We start from the raw sequence: 22,723 nt of genomic DNA on the forward strand, positions 1-22,723 counted from the left end.
CTTTCTTCCTGCTCATAAAAATGGAGCTTTGTATACTTGACCTTTCTGCCCTTGCAGGCACAGAGCAAAATTCCTGTGCTGCTACTCAGTGTGTTTACCAACAGTCTCATTGAAAGCAAGAAGTCCTCTTTGGTGCTGTCTATTCTGTATATTTGTAACATTAATGTTAAGGTGGTATTTTTTATCAGGCAGAATATTTGCATATATATCTATATCTATATCTATATCTATATCTATATCTATCTCCAAAATTACTTTCTCCTACTATCCTGCACTCTAATCTTATAAAATTCTGTAATATTTTAAATACTTTAAACAGCTCTGAATGGAACAAGACATACCAAATCATCCTTGCCTTTTTTTCCTAGCAATTGCTGGCAAAAGTGTTTGAAATGATGTTGAAATGGAATCCTGCAGAATATTTTGACCTGAATAGGTACACAGTAAAAGCATGTGCAAAAAAGGAAGCCATTCTGTTTTTAACAAATATATCTCATTTCAGCTTGCTGTATTGACTGAAATGCATATCTTTCTCCTCATATATCTACAGAGAGGTGTTGAAGTTCATCTTCATTCATGATCTCATTAAGAGCTGATTTTAAATCATTTTACATCTCTTTAATGTTTAGAAATACTTGCTCCTTTGTTCCCTGTATGGCATCATTAATTTGAAAGAGCAATAGAATTTTAAAGGTTCATATTTTAACAGGCCTTATGACTGTTCCTTCTAAAAACCCAGACAAAAAAGGGAACATCAAGAACAGCAGTATATTCGATATATTAGCTGTGAACTCCCTAATTCTAGAGAGCTATGAATTGGCTAAGGGTTTAATTTCTAAAATGTAATTACTGTGTTCTAGGTGATTATTTTTTCCCAATTAATTTCGTGTAATACCATTGCAAGTCACATTTCATAAATGGAACTTCTTTATGTTCAAACTGTGCTTGAACTTACAATTGCATAATCACACTGTAAAACACTTGTAAAGAAGACTTGCTATAATAAAGCATTAAGAAAAGCTTAAGCTGATTTTCACAAGCTCTATGCAACTGACCTAATGCTTGAAATTTGTAGGTGGTGCTAGCAGTTGGTAGTTAAGAAAAGCTTGCATCATTTCTTTAAATTAATTAGTTTTAATTTAAAGCGAGCTGCTAACAAATGACGATGGCGAATGTCTGATACCTTGTACTGTTGGGGCTCCCAACCCCTTCCTCTTGACTGCTCCTTTGGCTGTGGTTAATGGTGGTGTTGAGAGGGGCGGAAGCATGGTGCCTGTAGCTCACTGTTGCACAACTAAGAGCCCACATGAAGGGGGCAAATGCCAGTTTTACTGTGTGGAGGAAACTGAAGGGAGCACTTAGTGCTGTGCTGGCCACCGGTGGCATCCTGGGTGCGGCTCCAAATCAGTCTCATGTGTTTGTCAAAGCCCTAAATGGGCTCAGACAGCGTTATGACAGAGGCTGCCTGTCTCCTCCACAGTAGCTTCTCCCAAAGGAATAAAACTACTGAAGTACACCTTTGGTCTCTACTTTGTGAAATACCCAGGCATTAGACAGAAGGCTGAACATCTTATGGTCTTCAGAAAAACACAAACCTGTATTTTGTCTAGGTTTATTTTTTTAAAGCAATTATTCCCCTAACAGTTATGGTGTAAAATTGCTTCTTCTAATAAGCTTCCAGAGTAAATAGAATAGGTTCAACTCTTTTAAAATAAGCAGCTTAGCTTCAAAGCCATAGGAGGGGATAGACAGGAAAATGGTTTTGTGCTGTAGGTAATGGTCCTTGTGTGTGCCTGTGTGCGTGTGCTCTCACACGTGTGGGCACAGCGTGGGCACAGTCAAAACATCAGTGAGGTGGGCTGTGCACTCACGTATTTTAAATAAAAATTAAAAAAAAAAAAAAATTAAAAAATTTTGAAGGAAGATCTTTGTATGCTACACACACACATGTTTAAGAAAGGAAAAGCTTATTAAGCATGTAAATTCAGGAGTTCACAAACTGAAAATGCCCATAATTGATGGTGATGGCTTTGCAAGAGCAGTTTGGTTCCTTTCAGTGTTTGCATCATCCTGCAGGTTTTCCCCAGGATTTTCAGAGAGTCATCCTATGTTATAATTGCAGCATTGAATTCAAATTTCAAAGAAGGGTTGGCTCTGTCATGGGCTTAGCAATTATATTAATTATTGTAATTTCAAAAGGTTTTACAAATGTATTTTCATAAAATGCTTTCATTTTATCGTACAGATAATCTAATTTTAGGTGTCCCATTTTGAATACTTAGAACCCAATTTTCAGAGTACTTAACAGTATAGAGCACTTGAAGTTCTGAGCATGCAGCTTTCACTGATTTCCTTCCATTTCAGCTCTGGGGGTTCAATGCCTCTGTCGTTCTCACCTAAGTGACGACTGAGGCTTATTGGAAAAGACGGCTACAAAATCTAGGGATGAACTGTATTAAGTATGTGCAACAGTTCTTGTGGATACTTATAAAGGGCTGCTGTGATTAAATGGTAGAAGATTTTATTAAAGCTAAGAAAAGTCATTCCTGAAACCAAAGCTGTGGGCACCCAGGTATGTTTTAAGCCAGTCTTCCAATCAGTGAAGACTGAAGTTTTACTAGCAAAAAGTTGCCAGAGCTTAGCACAAGATGTCTTTGTTCTTCCCTTTAGGGGATGAAACAAGGTGAACAATGGGTTGAAAAGCACAGGGGTGGGCGAAAGACCACACACTTTTGAAGTGTTTGTGGGTAGAAATATTAGGGAGACTGCCAGGGATAAACCAGTCCATGTGGAAGGCAGCAGCCTCATATTGGCTTAAGCTTTGGGTGGAAGATTGCAATTTTACAGGTGTCTTTAAAGTAATGCTTTGACAAAGGTCATTTTGTTAGCTCCCAAACTATCTTTTCTTACTTCTTGCTTTCCCAAAATAAAACCTATGAACTCATGCATGTGAGAGTTGTGAAATGGCAAAATTAGTGTTGCCCATTCCATCATAATAGGAAATCTCTTCTGCTCATATAACAAGATTTTCATGTATCATGTCAAGGCGTTCTTCTGTCTGAAAACCTTAATAACAATGATCTTATAGCAGTTACTAGAAATACCCTTGCTGAAGCCTGATCTGTGTATTCTTTTTAAAATAAATAATTAAAGTGTCCAGCAGGGGATTGCTTCATTGCCCCTTGCCTGGTTAATGGTATGCCAAAGGCATAGATTACATATGTTTTTCTATTTGGTTGGTTCTAATTAAATCTGTTTCATGTCTATAATTAACAGTAACAGCAAGAGATTCAACAGACTATTTTCTGCCCTTTAAAATTTTAAGAAACCCCCTTATATTATTTCATTTTGCTTGGAGGAGCTATGAAAAATACATCTGCTATCTGAAACTAAAATTAGACATCTAACAATGCCTGTGGGTTTGGGGACAGAAGAGGGAAGGAAAAAAGACAGAGACAAGCCTGTGTAGCCAACACAAACTTTCTGTTTCCTTTTGTCTCTATTGGAATAGGATACTTGGGAGGCACTAAAGCATTCTCTTCTCTTCAACTCCGTTTTTCTGAACTCTGCCAGAGTTCAGGTTACAACCAGCTCGAGATATCTGACCTTGACAGCCCAAAGCCCTGCAGAACAGGTGTAGACCACCTGAGATTGCATCTCACAGGCTGGGCATTGTGAACTAACTACAATAACTACTTGTAGTGTAGACTTGTACATCAATGCTGCTTTGTGAGTCAAGTCCTCATTAGAGGCCTTTATAGTCTCTTTTAATGTAGATTCAGCCTGGCAAACTGTTCAAGGTGATGTTGGACAAATGCTGATCTGCTCAGAAGTTATCTCCCCTTTGGAATAAATGCTCATTTGAGATGGGTCTCCTTGGTAAAGATCTGTGCGATAAGATGGCTTAAAGTACTGCATCCACTTGTGTTCCCAATGCCATTTGTTTTAGGGACCATGTATCACAATTAATGGCTGTATTTTCAGGTGCATTTCACACAGGTTATCAGTTTTCGCTTGGCTTTTTGATCCTTTCTTTTCTCACAGAGACTCAACAGTGCAGTTTCACATAGGTGTGAGTGGTTGTATGAGGTTTAAGTTACTCTTAAGCATCTTGTTTCCTTGCAGTTCCCCATCCCTTTCCCACCCCTGATTCTGATCCCTCAAAAGCTCCCCTACTCCTTACCACATGTGCAGGTTTTTTGAGATTACACATTTCCTTTAGGAAGCAGGTTATCTGAGGTGAGGGTCACGTAGGTGAAAATGTGGGCATTTTGTCTGTATGGGATTTTTAACCTATAGCAACATCTGTGGTATAAAGCAGAGAATTTTTGAAAAGCAGAGAGATCAAACACTGTGAGATGACATTAAAAACTATTATCTCATGTCCAAATTAATCTGATACTTGTTGTAGTGAAGAAAGTGCTTATTATTGTTTGACTATTTTTGCTCCACTATCATATGTCACATCATATTGTATCATATCATAACTAATGTGTTTTAATCGAGCATGTCACTTCATCTTAATAGCTCTTTCCATATGCCTCCTTTCCTACCGTTATAAGGCTGTGAACATCGTGGTTTCATTTTACAGAGGACAAAGGAAAAACTTTGAGAATTTAACTACAGTCCTTGTTTGGCTTTCCTTGAGAAGCTGCTGTTCTCTCGGCTGCCAATTGAAAAGTGTTAAGTAATTTATCCTTGGAGTGGAAAGACGGACTAGATTTGGTGAGTTCAGAGAATATAGAACCCCTCTGGCCTTCTTGAATCCCTTTTCTGAGGTACTAGAAGATGTAAGCACCTTCTGGTTGTAGAAATGGCCAGGTTGTGGTGAATCCGTTGTCCTGCTTCGCTCCCATCTCACAGTCTCTGCTCAGCAGAGAGGGACTAAGCAGAGAGGACATCCCTGATGTCAAGCTGGGTACTACACAGGTGAAAAGAATGTTGTATGGGAACGGTGTGACTTGGGAGATCATAATTACAGTACCTTATTCACAGGATGTTGTAAATGTTGAGCATTTAACTATAGCCTTTTTTTGTCCATATTTCATTATCTGTAGTCCCATTAAAATTGGACTTGCAGTCAGAAACATAGGTGTCCTAAAAGAAGACAAATAGAGTGCTGAGCAATGTGTATACTGGTATTTATTTAAAAAACCCCACAACACTTGTCATGAGTGTTAGACTCCCCATTAGTTTTTAGTTTCTTTTTTTTTAACTTAGGTTAAAGTATCCATGGCCTAGTCTGCATAGGATTTTTTTCACATAGGGTAAGGAAAAGTGGGTAGCAGGTGTAAGTTTGAACTGAAGTGTAGGTGTACCTGTGTTATTTTACCTTTTAATATCCAAAGCTCCAAATTATATTTTAGATCTGTTACATTATGGTGGTTATTACAGTCCCCTGGTAATTCTACACTGATGGTAATTACTTTCAGTTTCACAATATTGTACCAACAAGAAAAAATCCTAAGCGTATCTGAGCTGCCCAACCACAGCTTTTTTGTTACAGAATTTGGCCCAAGGTACTGGCTGCTGCTGTTAATCTTTCTGTACTGGCTTAATAGTTTTGTGGTTATTTTACAACTTTTCAGTTGTTTTTTAGTCTTGCATTCAGGGTATTTATGACATTTCAGTCTCAACTCAATCTTTTGCATTAACAAATAGCATTTTGCAAGTCTGTAGAGCAAAAAAGTATGTTGAGGACCCCGTGTCCATGGAAAACATATCCCAGTTGCTTTATTCCAGCTGAGTTCTCTTTGGAGAGCCTTAGGCTGAGTGTGCCATTGGCAAAATGAGTGCCTTAGGTGAGCTTTCGGATTTCATCTTCTGTTTTAGCTTCATCCAAAAGGAGCTCCATTCTGCACAGCACTCCATGGTGCAAGCCAGAAGCTCAGAGAGGGATGATGGGGAGGTTCACTTCAAAAGTATTGTTCTGATCAGTCAGTGTAAACATTAAGGTGAGATCCCCAAGGGAGAAGGTGGTTGGTCAAAAATCTGTTTTAGTAAGGTTAACAAAAGGCCATTTTGCTTGAAAAATGAAGTGCTCCATTACCCTCTGCCAACTGTGGGTGCTTTATCCAAGCATGTGCTTCCTCACTTTAGCAACCCACAGTAAGCCTGAAAACATCATTCTGCATCGTAAAATGTTCATCACCAGATGGGTGATGAATGCAGAAACAGTTGTTACAATTTGTATGCAGTTACAATTTGTATGCAGTTGCTTCTTAATTAGTGAGGTGTAGAACAGAACGATTTTTTTTTTAACAGATCCAGTCCAGAAGTGTGACTGAGCAAGAGACATAAAAATGGGCCCTCAGTAACAAATACTGCAAAATTGGTAAATTGGTAGCACATCTGGTAGGTCTGATAGTCATCACAAGTATCCTCTCCTAGGCTTAATGGCTGCTGTTCTTTAGAAAGCAGTGACGAGTGGTCTGTTGTGGGCAGCTTAATGTTAACATTCAACCATCATTCTTTTAAAGAAACTCTTTGGAAAAGAATAAAATACTCCAATAGAGAATTCACTGGGCATTTCCTAGTAGGATGAGGTATGTTTGGAGGAAGCATCTGTAAATCAGTACAGAAAAATTAGCTGCAGTCAAATGACTAGAGAGATGTGGGCGAATATCACATATGCTTTGAGAATCTTAAGGCTTGCCTTCAGTTTAAAATTCCTCTGGAATTGTTACAGTCTCTATCCTGTGATGGCTGCTGGCAATCCTGCCTAACACAGATTTCATGTAATGTTCCCGTAAGAGCAGCAACTACAGAAGTCTCTGCTCACTGGAGGAAGTTTCTTCCTGAGGCCATGCTTTCTTTCTACTGAGCAATAATCCACAGTTTGAGGTGTACCTTATGCATAAGGGAAAAAAAAAAATTTTTTTTTGTACAAGTTTCTAGGTCAGACACACAGTCCCACTGGTTGGTCAGTTCATGGTGTTGTAGCTGGGAGATGTGTTTAAAATTATTGTAAACATTATTCATTCCCATCTGAAAATAGAGAGCTTTCTAGGACAGAGAAAAGCTTAATTTCTTCTGGTAGAACACTTTTGTTGGCTTAATTAGATAACGGCAGTGATCAGGGAAGGTTATCTATCTTGTTTACTTGTTCCTTTGCACCTGGGCTTTGTTGGAATGTCACATATTACTCCATAAAAACACCTTTGAGTGTTAATGGAAAAATCCTCAGAAACTCGATGTTAAGGGATTTTATTTAATTCAATTTAAAGAAAAATCTAAAAGAACACATTGTATTTGGTGTATTTTACTCCACTTTGAAATCTCTAACATTATTGGAGTTCTCTTGCTAATAAATCTTAGTTTAAAATATTATTATTATCATTTGAGTTAGACATTTTTATTTTATTGTGTTTTGCTTTTGGGTTACTTGATTCATCTTAATATCATATTTTTAAAAGAACCAAACATTTCTTATTTTGGGGGTTTTTTTTTTTATTTGGTTTGGTTTGGTTTTTTTTTAATCTTAACTATACAAAGCAAAACCTCCTACATTTTTCTAGGTAGCTCAACCTACCCGTCTTAGCTATACCTATCATAACAAATATTTGGTAAAAATCAATGTTCATGGGTTAAAACTGGAGATTAGGGAAGACAACGTCTTGTAAAAACATAGAAAAATTGTTAGAGTAAGGATTACATTACACCAAGCATTTTATCAAAATATATTAAATAGTTATGGCAAGCAATCATGCAGTCACTCCTTGTTAAGGCTAATTTTAGCTCTTCCAGTTAAAACAGACATTTCTTTTATGGGTAGGAATAGATTTGAAGTTTCTTCTGTGCTGTGCTTTCTTTTGCCCTAAAGCCAGCACTGATGTCTGGTAGCACAGGGTGCATCTGCACAAGCACAGGGAGTTGGGGCTTAGGTTTGTTGGGGTTTTGGTTGGGGTTGTTTTTTCCCTGAGCTGGTCAGGGAAATGTGACTTTCCCCAGCTAAGTCAGCTGTCAGACCACACGGCAACACAAGCCCTGTGATGTTAGCAGGGGGTACGCGGGGCAGGGAGGATGACACCCACCCACTCCTCTGGTTTGGCAAGGAATAATTCCTTACAAGCAGCATTCTCTGAAGTTGTGTCATGGCAGTTTGTCCAACACTTCCTCGTGGTGCTGATCCTCACTAAAGACTCCTCTCCCTTGGGAGGTGTTGCCTTTGCATTAAGTAACATTCACCCGTTGCTGCCTGTTTGGTGCGAATAATCCCTGCAAAGGGGTTAATGAAAAGAAAATGAAACCAGGTTCTGCTGTCACTCTCTGCTTCGGCATTCACAGATATAAATTGTTCAGTTCCACTTGAAGTACTGAATGTTTCAGTCCCTGGAGGTAGTTGAGTAGATGCTCTTTCAAACTGATTTAATTGAAGATCTTTAACTCCTTCAAGGGTATTAGTCAGAGAATAGGCATGTGTTCGTAATACAATGATTTTCTTTTATTCTTGATTTCTTAAACTTTTGGGAGGCTACAAAATAAGAGAACAAGAGAAAACGATTCTCTGATGGAATCAAATGAATATCTCTCCAGTCCAAGGACATTAAGTAACTTATTTCTTGGCTAGGTGGGAATGTTTTTGCTATTCCAAAACTGGGGTTCCTATGGAAGTCCAGCAGAATTTAGTATTTTATCTTTAATGGACCTTCTGGCTGTTACATTGTTGTTTGGTGGTTGGATTTTTTGTGGTGTTTTGGTCTTTTGTTGTTTTGGTGGTGGGGGTGTTTTTGTTTATTTTTGTTTTTAATTAATTAAATTTTTTTATTCCCTCTAGGAAAAATTTTCTACTTGTTAGAGAACTATCTGAAGAAACAACCTTTTTTTCCTTTTGATTGGTCTAGTAATTGCTAGACAATTTCTTTTTGAGCTGTAATATGAACTGTCACACTGTGTGTGTTAGAAAAGGTATACCCAAGAGGTTGTGTGGATATGGTAGAGTTTGTAAAATGTTAAAATGTTAAAGGATATTAAAAATAATTTGGGACACTTAATTAAATTAAGGATCAAAATTTAAAGCCACAGTGTCAAAAATCATTAAAACCTTGCTTTTTTCCCCATTTCTTAAGCTTCAAGACATTAATTCTCTAGAGTGTAGACTGGTAGGTATAATTACATTGGTGTAACAAGACAAAGGGATGATGCTGTCAGAATTTATCTCCTGTGAAGTTTAGAACAATCTGATATTCTAACCTTCGTAACTCTTTTCTCTGGCTACCTCTGCTACTTACATTTAAATAAACCACTCTTACATCTTGCTTTATATTCTCAGAGAAAAGCAGCTTTATGTTTTGCATTGCACCCAGCTGATAAGCCTAACCATTAGCCTCAGGCGTGTACTTCTCTTCATTTTTCCTTCCTCTACTTTATTGGGAACAAAAGTCATATGGAAAACTGGATGATTAGAAGCACTTCCAGCTGTGTTTAAGTCTGTGTGCATGTCATGCAGAAATGTAATTTAGACTTGCACAGCACTTCTTATCCAAAGCTTTGAAAATGGGTCAATATCCTCATATAGGAGGTGGTAAAACTGTTATAGGAGAGGGGAAATGACCAGTGTGAGGTTTCACAGGGAAAGAGCATTGAGGAAAACCCCACAGGACAGACCTTCTGCCCCATACACTTCCTACATTTGAAACTAGCTCCATTACTGGATAGAAGAGGTGATGCCTGTGCTTTGTGATGTGTTTTGGAAGGGCAGTGCAGCTTATTTTGCTGGAGAGGTTGGGGGTATAAAGATGTGACTAAATTTAGGATTTGAAGTCTTTGGCTGTTTTGCATCAAGGAAATTGTGGGGGAAATTGTATTCTGACTTAGAGGTGCTGTGACAACACTTACCTGGACATTATAAACCCTTAATTTTAGTTGATATTAACCCAAAAGTGTGATATTTTCAAAAAATCAGGAAACTCAGCATAGTATTAATATAATGCCTTGACTTACTTTTTCTGGGTAGGGATCTCTTTTTGTCATTTAAAGGGTAATAATGTGGTTAGAAAGACAGGGTAATATTGCAGCACTATTTTCATTTCCAAAACATAAGACATCCAAAGGGATTTATAATCCCTGTACACCTGAGCTCAGCTCTGTTCTTTGCAAGCCAGTGAAGAAGCTTTGGGGAGCTTGTTGTGAATCCTTGATCCAGGGATGAATTGTGTAGGACTGCATTAGAGCTCCTGTGGATGTGACAGGTCACTCTGTCCGGGTGTTCTCCTTTCCCCTTGCTACCATATTACCTCAGATACACATCTTTACCTGCCTCTCTTTTTCTTGGGCTGAGGACAGGAGAGTGGCTTGTACAGGAACTTTAGCACATCCATTAACAAGGTCTCAGCACAGGAGAAACTCAGGATTGGCTCTTTTAGGCCTAAATTTATGAGACTGCCAGGCAGTTTCCCGGGCAGTGCAAAATTCACTGAATAGAGCAGATAATTTTATTATAGATTTTTGAGGCGGTAAATCTGTTTAGCTGATATGCATATAGCTTTTTTTGGTGTGGGGTTTTGTTCCCAAGAACCTGTGTGTCTTACATAGATGGAGGTGTTGGAGTTAATCCCTCTCTACCAGTTGTTGGATATCTCATAACTTGGCTGCTACCTAAGCAACTAAATAAGTTATCTGGATAATATCTGTGTTCTATTCAAAGGTCAGGTGCTGAGCATTGTAGAAAATTTGGCTGTGTGATAGAGGTTTCTGCAGACAGCCAGAGTCAGGAATGCTTTGGTTTTGTTATGGAGGTTGATTTTGTTGTTGTTGTTGATGTTGATTTGTTTTTTTTTTAGCTAAGCATAAAATCCATATGACTTTTTTTTTTAAATAGCATAACACTTTTGACCTGTGACTGAAAGCAAATCTTTGTTATCATCACTGTACTAGAATACATAGATATTGTCATTATTGGCAGAGAGCACTAACACAACGCTCAGCAATTTGCAATCCAGGAATATGGCTGTTCCATTAAGGATTATAAACTGTCACAGTTCAGCACTTCGATGACTTTGAGAACTGACAGGTGCTGGAATATCTTGCGCTAAGGTACTTCATGCCTGAGGTTATAAACTGTATGCTTTATATAATTTATCTGTGATAGAGTGTGTCTTAATATGGATTTCTTCTGTGGCGATTTCATTGTTCAGAAGGGAATAGAAATCTGCGAGTGCCATTTCGTAGATGGATTCTCTGGGGTTTTGTGGCCCTAAGAGCAGGCACTGAGCTTTTTGCTGAGTTTCAGCCACATGTTCTGTTGCTTTTTGGTGTAGGGTAACTCAGCATTCCATGCTATGATTGTATCTGAATTTCAGACCTGAAAAAAATAATGTCAAGCTAATGTCTTTTTATAGGTAGATAATTTGTCAACAGTGCCTACTTGTGCTTCTTTGAATTATTTTAGCAAATATCAGTCTTTCCAGTAAGGCCATTCTGAGAGCTTGAAGGTAATTTTGCAGTAGCTCCCTTGCTCATTACTCAGATATATTATGTTCACTTAGGCATTCAGTTTTGGAGGAGTATTTGAGTGATCCAAATGTCTGTGTCCAATGTTGCTTTTTATGGGGAAGAGGGCATGGAAGAATATTCATAAAATCAGGATCTTTGCAGAGGCTTTGTCAGCCTGCAGTAATATTTTGCATGACAGAGATCATATGTTACCTAAATGAATAATGTGTCTGGCCCATTAGTAACTCCTTGGACTCATGACAGTCCATGTGAAAATTCACATTTCATAATCAAGGTATGTCCTTACGTCAGGATGAAGTTCCCTTACACATATGACTAATAAAAAACTCTCAGTAAGAGTCTCAAATTTTTTCCTTTCTCGTCACAGGCTGTACGTGTGAATTCCCATCAGTTTCTTTAGGAAAGAAGCCTTGATATGGCTGAGTGACCTTCCACAAGATAGTGGAGGTAGCTGTGCATGGTTTGTCTTAGGTGGCTACATGATAAATGCAACATCCCATAGACGTCTTTGAAGTTTCTCCTTTGGCATGGATAGAAAGGACAACCTTATGGGTGGTTATGTGACTTGCCATTAATATGCAGTACCTCTAAGACAAGCAGTGTTAAATTAGTATTGTTTTGTGTGTGGTTAATGAATATTCCAGTCACTAGAAAGGAGCAGCATATACCAGCCTTCTTTTGTGGCACATCACTTTGAAAAGGACCTGTTGAGTGGTTGCATTTGGGCTTCTTCCTTTACATATTTGATTTTATGCATGGAATCCTGGAATTAAGACAATGTGACTGACAAGAGAAGTCTGTTAGGAGGCAGAAAGACATATTTTTCCAGGAATGAAGGAAGATGGATTTGAGGAAAGCTAAAGTCAAACCAGAAGAGTTGTCATGTTCCCTACTCTGTGTAAACTTGCTCAGGTGCTTCATCTGTCTCTGTGAAGTTCATCATCTGTGAAATGCTTGAAATGCAGGCATAGCCCTGACAAATATGGTGAAACCAGCCTAACTTTTATAAAGTCTGTTGTGAGCTGCTGCTGGAAAGCTTGTAAGATGTACATGCAAATGTAAAACTCTAACTAATCAAGAATTTGTATTTAAAAGAATAGCTTTCGTTGTACTGATATTTTGTTTGCTTGGCTTTTGTAGTCATTAATTTTGGGGAAAAGACGTGAAAAAGTTCTTGACTCAGAGGAGAGCAAATGGTTTATATTGCAGCAGGTGTTTACTCACTTTAATTTTTGGATTAATTAAATGGGGGTGAAGTCTGTAGCAGGCAACTGTAGTGGTTGACATGAAAGCCATGGGGTAGGCTGAAAAATTCATGCAAACTGACTCTTGGAGTAGAGTAGTTGAACTGTGATGTTTTGAATAAAAGTGGCATTGACTTTGCATTGCTTTGTGAGTACCGTAAATTGAACTGAACCAAAGCTCCTGTAAGGTCTTTATTATCTATCTTCTATGTCTTGTCTGACAGACCATTGGCAGGTGTGCAACGTCAGCCAAACTTAAACCAGTCGCACACGAATTCTCGGGATCAGAGCTACGGAACTAGTCTCGCTCTCCTTTGTGCCAGTTTTCCTTGAGCTGCTTACTTCTCTCTCTCACTGCAAAATCTTTTGCTGCAGTTAATCTGATACCCTCGTGTAATCTAGATAAAGCTTTATTCAAAAGGCTGATGTGACAAATAGCAATTTCTGTCTCTTACACAATTTGTACCCACTGGTGTTTCTGTGGCCTGTTATGTTTTTGGTAGTCAGGTGAAGTCTTCGCTCCTTCTGTTCCCTCACCTGGGGAGTTCACCTCATTGTTTTCTATTTCTGTAAAAAACGATATGTATATGTTTAGCTATGTTTTATCAAATAAAATTTAAAATAAAAGACAACAGAACTAGAATAGAAATTTGTGACATGATTGGATTTTTAAGATAAAAAACCTATTCTCCTTATTTAAATGGGATCAAGATCACATGACCTGTATTTGAAGCCCTGATATGAATATAGGTGTATTTAAGAACTTTCAAATGACTTTCACCATCTATGTTACTTAATTATTGCATCTAATTCTTTTACTGAAGCTTCAGCCATTACTGAAGCTTCCACAGTTAAATTAGGGAACTTAATTTTGTTTTTCTCTGGGTATGAACTGACAGTATGGTGAAATTCCTTCAGGTTGAATAAATTTTGTGGTAACAGAGTAACCATTTGTCATGATCTTGGGATTATAATGTCTGAACAAAAGCTAGAAGAAAATTAACAGTTTTGTTTCTGTGTTTACAATGAAACACTGCAGATAAAATGTAAATTGAGACTGTTACAATAGAAAAAATTCTACTTTCATTTATGCTAATAAATTATAGTTCTCCTTACATAATATCTATAGTGCAATTTTAACAACTAAAAACCACGTTTATAATTATCAAAACCTTTGAATAAGTTGAAGAGTTGTATTACACTTGATCCTTAATAAACTTACAGTTACATTACTGCTACACTCCTAGAGGCAACTGTGTCCAACAACATTTAACTGCTTCAGTTTTCACATATTCACTTTGGGGGGAACAAACGAAAACAAAAAAAAGCTAGCATCCCCTTTGTATGTTTCAGGCTTGTTCTGTGTCTTTGATCAGAAGTTCTTGCACTGAATCTCTTTAACACACACCTGAATAGAACAAAGAATTCAGTAAGTAGGTATCTCTGCCCACTCAGTGCATTCAAAGACTCAGGATATAAAACCATTTTGAAAAAGATCTCTGAATATGGTAGAGAAAATTTCCTAACTCTGAATGTATCTAAACCAGACTGAACGTCATGAAAAGGATTTATTTAATACTCTGATTTTCTTTTTCTTTGCTTTCATTACTGCTTTGACTTTTAAAAAACAAGGCGCCTTATATTGCAGAAAGCAGTACCTTTCAGTTATTTCCATAGCAAACCAGCATCACCCAGAAGTTAAATAATGCTGTATCTTATGTCTATATTCTTTGGAAATGAGTGATTCATTTGATTCATTGGAAATAGTCCAAATCCTTGCTGCTTTCCTGGAAGCGCTTGAAAGTTTTTCACTGTTCTCATTTGACAGTCTGTTGCAAGTTACTCTAATTTAGTGAAGGTCATATTTAAATTTAGCAGTGTCCCCTGGCATTAAAACCTGGGTAATGCTACCCCATTTCCACTTGGCAATGCTCTGGTGAAAACTCCATTAATGTACCTGCAGTGTGCAGCGACAGCAGCGCATCTCTCACAGCGTCCTATTTAGACGTGCAATTCCATGAGGCGCTCCTGAGAGTTATGTAGGGCACCTCGGGATGAGCTAAAGAACAAAAAAAATTCATGTGGGGTTATCCTAACCCCTTTGTTTGTTCACCTTTCCTAAAAGCCTGGTCTTTTTCAGTTCCAGAATTGAATGCTGAAGAAACAACGAATGACTTTTTTACAAGTGGAAGCGAGACCCAGAGCGAAAGCTTTTTCCCTTTGTCAGCTAGCTGGAGAGGAACAAGTTGGTTTTTCATAACATTTTAACATGCCAGTCCTTTGGACCATATTACAGAACCTGAGCACAAAAACTTGTGTGTGTTTGTCTTGTAGTATGTCATAGAAAATTTAAGATACCTAACTCTTGACTTCAAGGGTGTCTGTGTCTGTGTTTATGCCATGTGTTATGGTGTCAGAAGCACTGTGTTGAATTCATGGCAGGCTAAGTTAAAGTCAGCATTAGGGCAGGTTAGTCTTTACAGATTGACTAAGTGCTGCCTAATACCATGGGTGATGGCAGAGTTGGTGGTGGAGAGGAGCTCTGCCCTACGAAGTGCCAGCCCTGAGTACTCTTACCATGAGGCAGAATGATTCTCCTTCATTAAGTGTGTTGGAGATCTAGGTAAAATCTGGAAGAACTTAAAAATAATTATTGTACTTCATTTTTTAATAAAAATTAGTGGAATTCATAAAAGTGCAGTCATAATGCAAATATTGCTGTGGCTGGTGGCCATTATCTGAGACCCCTGTGGGAAAGTTCAAAGTTAATTAACTCACCTTAGGAGCTGGAGCTTTACAGTGGCTTTAATCCAAGTTTAAGGGCACAAAACCTGAGTGGCTTTTGGAGGAAGGGAGAGCTTTAGGGAGGGACAGGCATTTGAGCTGAAAAACAGTCCTTTGCTGCTATAAGTACAAGCCTGTCCTTAGGCTTTGTTTAAAAGTTGAGGCAGGCCTAGGAAGGGGATGAAAGCTCAGACAGTGCCCTATTGTGTGTGCTGTGAGATGTGGATTCTGCTTGTTCTCATCTACGTTTCAGCAAGAATCGGGGAGATACATATGTTGAGGGGAAAAAAGGATTTTTCTCCAAGTGAAGTGCTTGCAATAATTGCACTTTTGCAAGTATCAAACCTGTTTGGTTCCTGTACAAAGGCTGTATATTTGAAGAGTTCAAGAATGTTAAATGGGCAGAGTTCATTGGAAGGGCATAATTTGGGTCATATGAAAGACGTAGAACACTAATGAACCCCTGTCCAAGAAGCATGCCTCAATGTGTTGGAGGAATGGAAAGTTCCAGGCAGTGTTTGTGTACGAAGAGAATCTGAATAATTTGGGTTTTGTTTTTGCCATGTGTGTAAAAAGGGTGTGTGGGTATTGTTTTCTCATTGTTTTTAAAGTCAAAGTGTTCCAGCAACTTTATCACAATCTATTAGAAAAACTATATAATATGAGTCCAGACTGGTGTAGAAACTGCAGGAATACTCATGGTGGGACAAAATTGCCCTTTTACTAATGATTTCAGCACAGCAAAGTACAAGTTCAGTCTGTGGGAAATGTTTTTGTGCTGGAGTTTTTTTTGGTCTGAAGCCATGACTTTCAAAAGAACTTGATGAGAAGGTGTAAAGCTTAATAATGCAGACTTCCTTGTTTATTTTTTAAGTTTATTTATCCAATGATCCAATGATTGATTTCCAGAGGTCAGGTCATTTGCTGAAATTTCAATCAGGAACAAATGAGTTCTAAAATTCAAGGGGTAGATCTTTTTTTTTTTTTTTTTTTTAACCTGAATCGAGCAGCATTATTTATTGTTAGTGATGACACTTATTTCAGTGTCATGCAGTTGTTTTGGGCTGTCAATGTGCAACTCTGTGGTTTAAAAAAGCTTCACTAGGTCCATTCTTACCCTTGTTTCTCTTAATATAGCTTTGTTTTCACGTGTAATTGAAAACTATGTCAGTACTTGTCACTGGTTAGGTGCCAAAAGTTTTTATTTTGTGTTTTTATTTTATTTTGTTGGCTGGCCAACAGTACAGTTTAGAACTTGTGATTTCTTTGTAAATAATTGATATAAAAAAAAAATTAAAAGTGACAGTCCCTGATTATCCAACTCAAAACCCCCACTTATTTATCAATTCATCCATTCAGCTTTTCCTTTTTTTGTTTGTATTTGATTTGTATTACAGGCAAAGTGACAGCACTCATGCATTAAAGTAGCAATCAGTTGGCTTGTATATTTTGCTTCTAGTTATATAGACCTAAAAGTTCATTTGTATGAAGTTGCATTAGTAGTTTTATCCATAGGAAGAAGTGTTGACAATTCTGTGACTTTTGTTTGATATTCATATGGCAATTGTGTGGTTTACAGATCCTTGGTAAACTGATACTACTGAAAGTGCTGAATGTTTTCAGTTTTAACGCAACTCAAGGCAAAGTTACTTAGTTAAGTTGTTTGCTGCTTTGTCTTTCAGCAAGAAGAATCTGTGATACAGACAGACAATGAGTAAATATGGTTTTGATCCCATCTCCTAAATAAGAAGCTGAGAGACTGAACTATAGCTCTGACTTGGTGTTGTTACAGGCTTTCGTGTTGTGTCAGCTTTGCATGTATTAGGAAATCTGTTCATAGTACATAAAAATGCACAAACCATATTACTGAGCTGCAAAAGCCCCACTGCTGATACATCAAAGAAAGCAGCCGCTGTCATCCAGTTTTAGCCACGGTGCTTTTGAGTACCTTAATCCTCTTCCCAAACAGAAGGAGGCAAAGAGAGTACGCTTTCTTTATCCACCCCCTCTTCTATTTTTTTGAAGTGTTGATAGCAAAATCCAGAAACTGTGTTCAGCAGCCATCACTGCATGGCACAAGACATAATTTTCTTTGCATCTGATCTGGACATTTCAGTCTTCATGTATGCTAAGCCCTTTCAAATGTACTTTTTATTAAAGTTAGAAATTACTTGTGTTTATTCCCAGGTGCTCAAAGTATCAAAGAGATTATTCAGTTATACTTCATTTTCATTTCAGTCTCCTTCAAACTGGTATTCTTTGTTCCCTTTCAGTTGCTGAAGGGATTTATATTGGAATTGTACTCAGAACCTGAGTTACAGGAAACACGTCTACCATTAGAATTCCTATATTTTACTTTGTGTGACTTCAACATTTTCAAATTTTTTTTTTAACAATGCAAGTTTTACAAGACAGTTACTGCAGAATAGCTTCCATAAGAAGTGAGCAAGATATACTACAAATATAAGTTTAATCTGTTAGAGCTGTTTTTAAGGTCTGTATCCTGTCTCCTAAGTGGGTCATGGCAGAAGTCAGGGGAAGGGTATGAGAATTGAGCAAGAAAGCAGCGATGCTTCCCTGGTATACTTTCCTGTCTCAATAGCATTTCCCAAGTCAGAAGCTGTTCTATGAACTGAAAAAATTATTACAGTTTTTTCTTCCTCACTAATTTGCCTAATCACTTTCCTTAACTGCATTTTTAAATAAATATGTATAAACACATTTCAAGGGAATAGCACGTGCAAAATTTTTATATTGAACCAAGTTACCAAAATTATTGGAAATAAATTATAAAAGAATGAGTTTTATGTATTGGGTTTTAAATTTGTTTTTTGTTTATTAGCCACTGTCTTGCAAAGTGAATTTGCACTGCAAAGTAATCCCAACAGAGGAATGGAGTACACAAGTGTAAAGCTGTCAGACTACAGCAATCATTAAATTGTCTGTCTAGATAAACTAATGGGAAACGATTTTAAGTCTTTGCTAACCTCCAGCCTCTCAGACCAAAAATACTTTGCTTTGCTGAAATAAGTAAGCAGCTAGAATAAAATTTAATGTTTTAAGAATCCCTTTGTGTTGTCCTATTTACCCAAATAGAATTTCAAAACTCTGCAGTAAAAAGTGTCAACCAGGATCATTCCGAAGGGCAGATTAGAGAAAATGGCATTTGATGACAAGGTTTGGTATATTTAGAAATGCTCCTCTTATTAAAGTTGCTGCTGTGCCTACTACTCCTACACTGGAGTCTGCTAATTTGTGTGACATGCTATCTATCCCAACACACAAGGAAGATCAGAGATTACATGCAATAGCTCCAGTCCTACTTCCATTGTCAGACAAGGATCTTCCAGCAGTGACATTACCTTCTTGTGGTTTACTATTGCAATCCCATTTTCCCTTCCCTCTTCATTAATACCCATTTTCAAACTCCTCAATTTGAAATGCTATCTCTTTACATCTTGAAAATTCTAGAAGCTCATAAGGAAAATAATTAATGCCAAGAGAGAAAATGTGCATTTAGCATTGTGGGATGGTCATGGCAATCTTTTCCTAGCTCACACTGAGTAAGAGGTCATCAATTTGCTTTGCTCTTGGCAGAGCACAAACAAGAAGCCTCAATTCAATGAAAAATTGGGGTACTACCTCATCACTATGGAATACAGTCATTGGTAGTTTCAGTGGAATATGTGTGCCTCCACCAGCTGTGCAACAGGCAAAGGAGTTCGTGTGGGCTGCTGTCCCAGTGCTCAGTGGGTAATACTGGGACATCCACAGCTGTGTCCAGACACCTCACAGGTCAATGAAGAGATGCAGAAACTGAAGGGCAGTTTCCAAGTGTCATTAAGCTGTGGGAAGAGGAAGGTATCTCATGTTAGTTTATTCTTTCTTTTAATTTCTTCCCACCTGCCCCACAAAAAAAGATCATGTGAGTGCAATATAGTCTTAAAAAGTAGAGTAATGTTACTTGGAGGTTTGTAATATCAGAAGAAAAAAGGGAAAATAACCTTAAAAGGTCCTGCTTTGTTTTTAAATGATGGATTTTTATTTCAGGTATTGAAATAAGAAAGTGGTAGGTACGTGGTATGATCTGCTCTTGCTTGTTCTATGCTGTATTACTCAAGTGCTACTGTAGGTATTAGCAGATAATTTTTCTCTTTGACGTTGATGTTTATTGCCCTCTCTGTGACGGAGTTTGTTATACAAACACCAAAAAACCTTGTTCCTCACTTGACCTATTCATTCATGTAAATGGCATTAATATATTTTTCTTCTTTGTTTTTACAGGTTATTGAATCACTAGGGATTATTATATATAAAGCCCTGGACTATGGTTTGAAGGACAATGAAGAGCGGGAATTAAGTCCTCCACTGGAGCAGCTTATTGACTACATGACTAATGCCACAGAAACAGATGGGAGTAGGGATGAAGGATATGATGCTCTGGATGAAGGAGTGGAGGATGACAATGATGATGACAAAGAGGAAGTTGAGGCCATTCACTCCTATAAAGATGTCATGAAGGTACAGTAGTGGGCAGTTTATATGGTAGTTCTGTCAATGAGAAAATTAACTCTGTTTTCTGTATTATTGTTCTGTGTGATACTGGCTATGTAATTTTCTGATTTCCCTGGTCCTCTCAAATGGTTTCCTTGTGAAAATGACATGTAGTATTATTTCAAGTTTGACAGTAGGGAACAGAAAATCCATGATCAACTTTAGCATTGGATGTGCCATTAATATCACAATCTGATTTAACTCCTGCACTGGATAGTCAGCCTTCCAGTGTAAACATCTGTTGAATTACTTTGTGTAATCTTGGATACTTCATGGTGTGTTTCAATTAATTCACCTTTTCATTAGCAGGTTATTAGTGTAATTATTTCTTATCAGTTCCTTTGCTTGCCACCCTCCCCTCCTGAAGCGCAGGAGTGCTTTTATAAGTGTAGCTTACTTGTATGGAGTGAGTCAGGACACAGTATTTCACTGGTGATCATTATGGTTGCAGTTCTTGACCTGAGTTGTGAAATTTGGGAATATAACTTATGAATTTTAATGGTGACAAGTTCTTTAATGTTATCTGGGCTACTGTGAATAATCATTTAAATGTGTTAACCATCTGTTTTGTACAGATTAATCTTCTGTGCATGTTTTAGAGCCCAATGAGCTCTTAGTACAGCCAGAGGTATTAATAAGCGTGGTTGAAAAAAAATTGTATAATTGGTTTAACTCATAAATTATCTGAGAATTTAATACAGGTTGGAAAACGTTATGCTAACTTGTACCAGGGGATCGAGCCATTTATAGTGCTTCTTCATAAATGCAAGTCATATCTAAGTGCACCACAGAAATTAAGTGTCAGGGTGGAAGCTGAGACTAGAAGAATGTCCCAAATAGCCCATCAGAACACATTAGCACTCAGAAAAAAGACCTCACTAAAACCCTTCAGTTCTGCTGGGTTAACAGTAGAGAGAAGCTCCTAGGATTTAAGGATTTTGGAGAGGGAGTAACTTTGAGATGCTTTTGCATCCTCCTTGCATCAGAAGTAATGCTAAATGCTTAATGCCTTTGTTTTTTGTCCCTCCCTCAGAGAAGCAGAGGCCAGAGGGAGAAACAAATGAAATGGCCTTTGGCTCCCCTGTGATGGGGAGGGCCCGGCTGGCTGAAGAGCTCTGCCCTTCAAGCCCCTGCCACCGCCAGCCTTGCTGAGTCGGAGCCCTCGCTGCGCGCGGGTGCTTTGCTCTCTCCTCCCTCTGCTGCTCCCTGATACCCAGTTACCTGCTCCAGAGGGGGCCAGCAGCACCCTGCTCAGCCCCCATGAAACTGCTGCAGACAGTGTTGAGGAAATGTAGAAGATTGATGGGATACATCCTCTTTACTCCCAGTTTGGCAAAATGCTGTGAATTGGTGACAGTTTAAGTTAGATTGTTAAGAGAAAGTTTTGCTTAGTGCAGAGGCAGACAAGACCTTTGTATACACAGAGCTGAAGGCAGTGGCTTTGTGGAAGTGATTATTTTGCAAGTTCTTCACTTGATTTCTGCAAACAATAAAAGATAAGTTTGGAAAACTTTGCTGAGCTGCTTTAGGTACACTGGTGTACATGTCCCTGAAACACAAAAGCAGTAAGAAAATTCAACAGGTTTCTTCAATGGTTAAGGCCATGGAATGCCATCCTTTTCATTCGGCTTTGTTAATATCTCTGCTAGTCTGAGATACCTACCTGTTTGTTATGTTTTAAAATCAGCATCTTACATTTTATTTCTTCATCATATTTTGTTAATAATTTTATATCATTCTGTACATGTACTGCTTCTGTGACTTCATCTTAGTAAACTGAAGTTCAGCTGTCATTTGTACATCATCCTAACTTTTACTCCTCCATCCCTTGGAATTCTCTTTTATTTCTGTTGTTGCTTTTGCCTAAATTATGTGCTGCAGCCTTAATTCTGCAAATTACCTTTATTCCCTACTCAGTGTTTTTACTGCATTGTCAGTACTAGAATGGCAGCCATTCTGCCACATTTTTGACATGAGTGCAGATTTGCAAGATCCTTTTTTCTTGGCTTAATACCTTTTTAGGGGTAAGACCATCTTTTGCATGTTGCCTTCTCTTTTTTTTTCCCCTCCAGCAGTGGTAAAATGTTAGAGGCTATACCCTTATTTACCCAGTGACTGTTTCACAACAGTGGTGTGTGGTCTTGTGACCATGAGGCTCAATTTTTTTAAGTCCCTCTTGGCAAGACTCACTGTGAAGCTTTTTCCTTCACAATTTGGAGTGAATGCTGAAGTAGATTTGCTTGTTGAGTTGAGAACTGTTGTGCTTGCCTCCCCTGCATTCTTTACATCACAAACTTGGAAAATGGTAGATGGCCTGTGTGCTACTAATACTGATTTTTAAGGTTTTTGACTATGTAGTCTCCAATCTGGAAATGATTTTGTCCTTGAAAAGTGATTATATTGTTCCTTCTTCTCCAAAAACTGTCATTGTCTGGTCCAAGGCCTGCGTGCCACTAAGACTGAACTTTTCACCGTTAATCACTAATTTGGGTGAGCATATTTTGTGAGTAAAACACAGAGGTAGTTAAGATGTGTGTCAGGTTTTTCTGTAATGTGAAGTAAGCAAGGTCAGTCCTGAATCCTCCTCCTGGCCTGGGAAATGCTGAGTAACGTGGCAAACACTGATTCCCAAGAACTGGGAAAAGGGTAAGTGCTAAATAGTACTGCCAAGATCATCATTGGCAAAG

General features: G+C 38.1%; 1 protein-coding gene across 6 annotated transcripts in view; it reads left to right on the forward strand.

Annotated features, from left to right (window-relative positions):
* Positions 1–22,723, forward strand: part of SPIRE1 (spire type actin nucleation factor 1) — a 128,163-nt gene that overhangs the window by 35,603 nt on the left and 69,837 nt on the right. For all 6 annotated transcript variants that reach the window (XM_048289171.1, XM_048289173.1, XM_048289172.1 and 3 more), the window contains exon 3: positions 19,767–20,003. In XM_048289171.1, the coding sequence (XP_048145128.1) occupies positions 19,767–20,003 (237 nt within the window). The remainder of the gene's footprint in view (positions 1–19,766; positions 20,004–22,723) is intronic.

Source organism: Corvus hawaiiensis, chromosome 30 (assembly GCF_020740725.1).
Source record: "Corvus hawaiiensis isolate bCorHaw1 chromosome 30, bCorHaw1.pri.cur, whole genome shotgun sequence".
Lineage (NCBI taxonomy): Eukaryota > Metazoa > Chordata > Aves > Passeriformes > Corvidae > Corvus > Corvus hawaiiensis.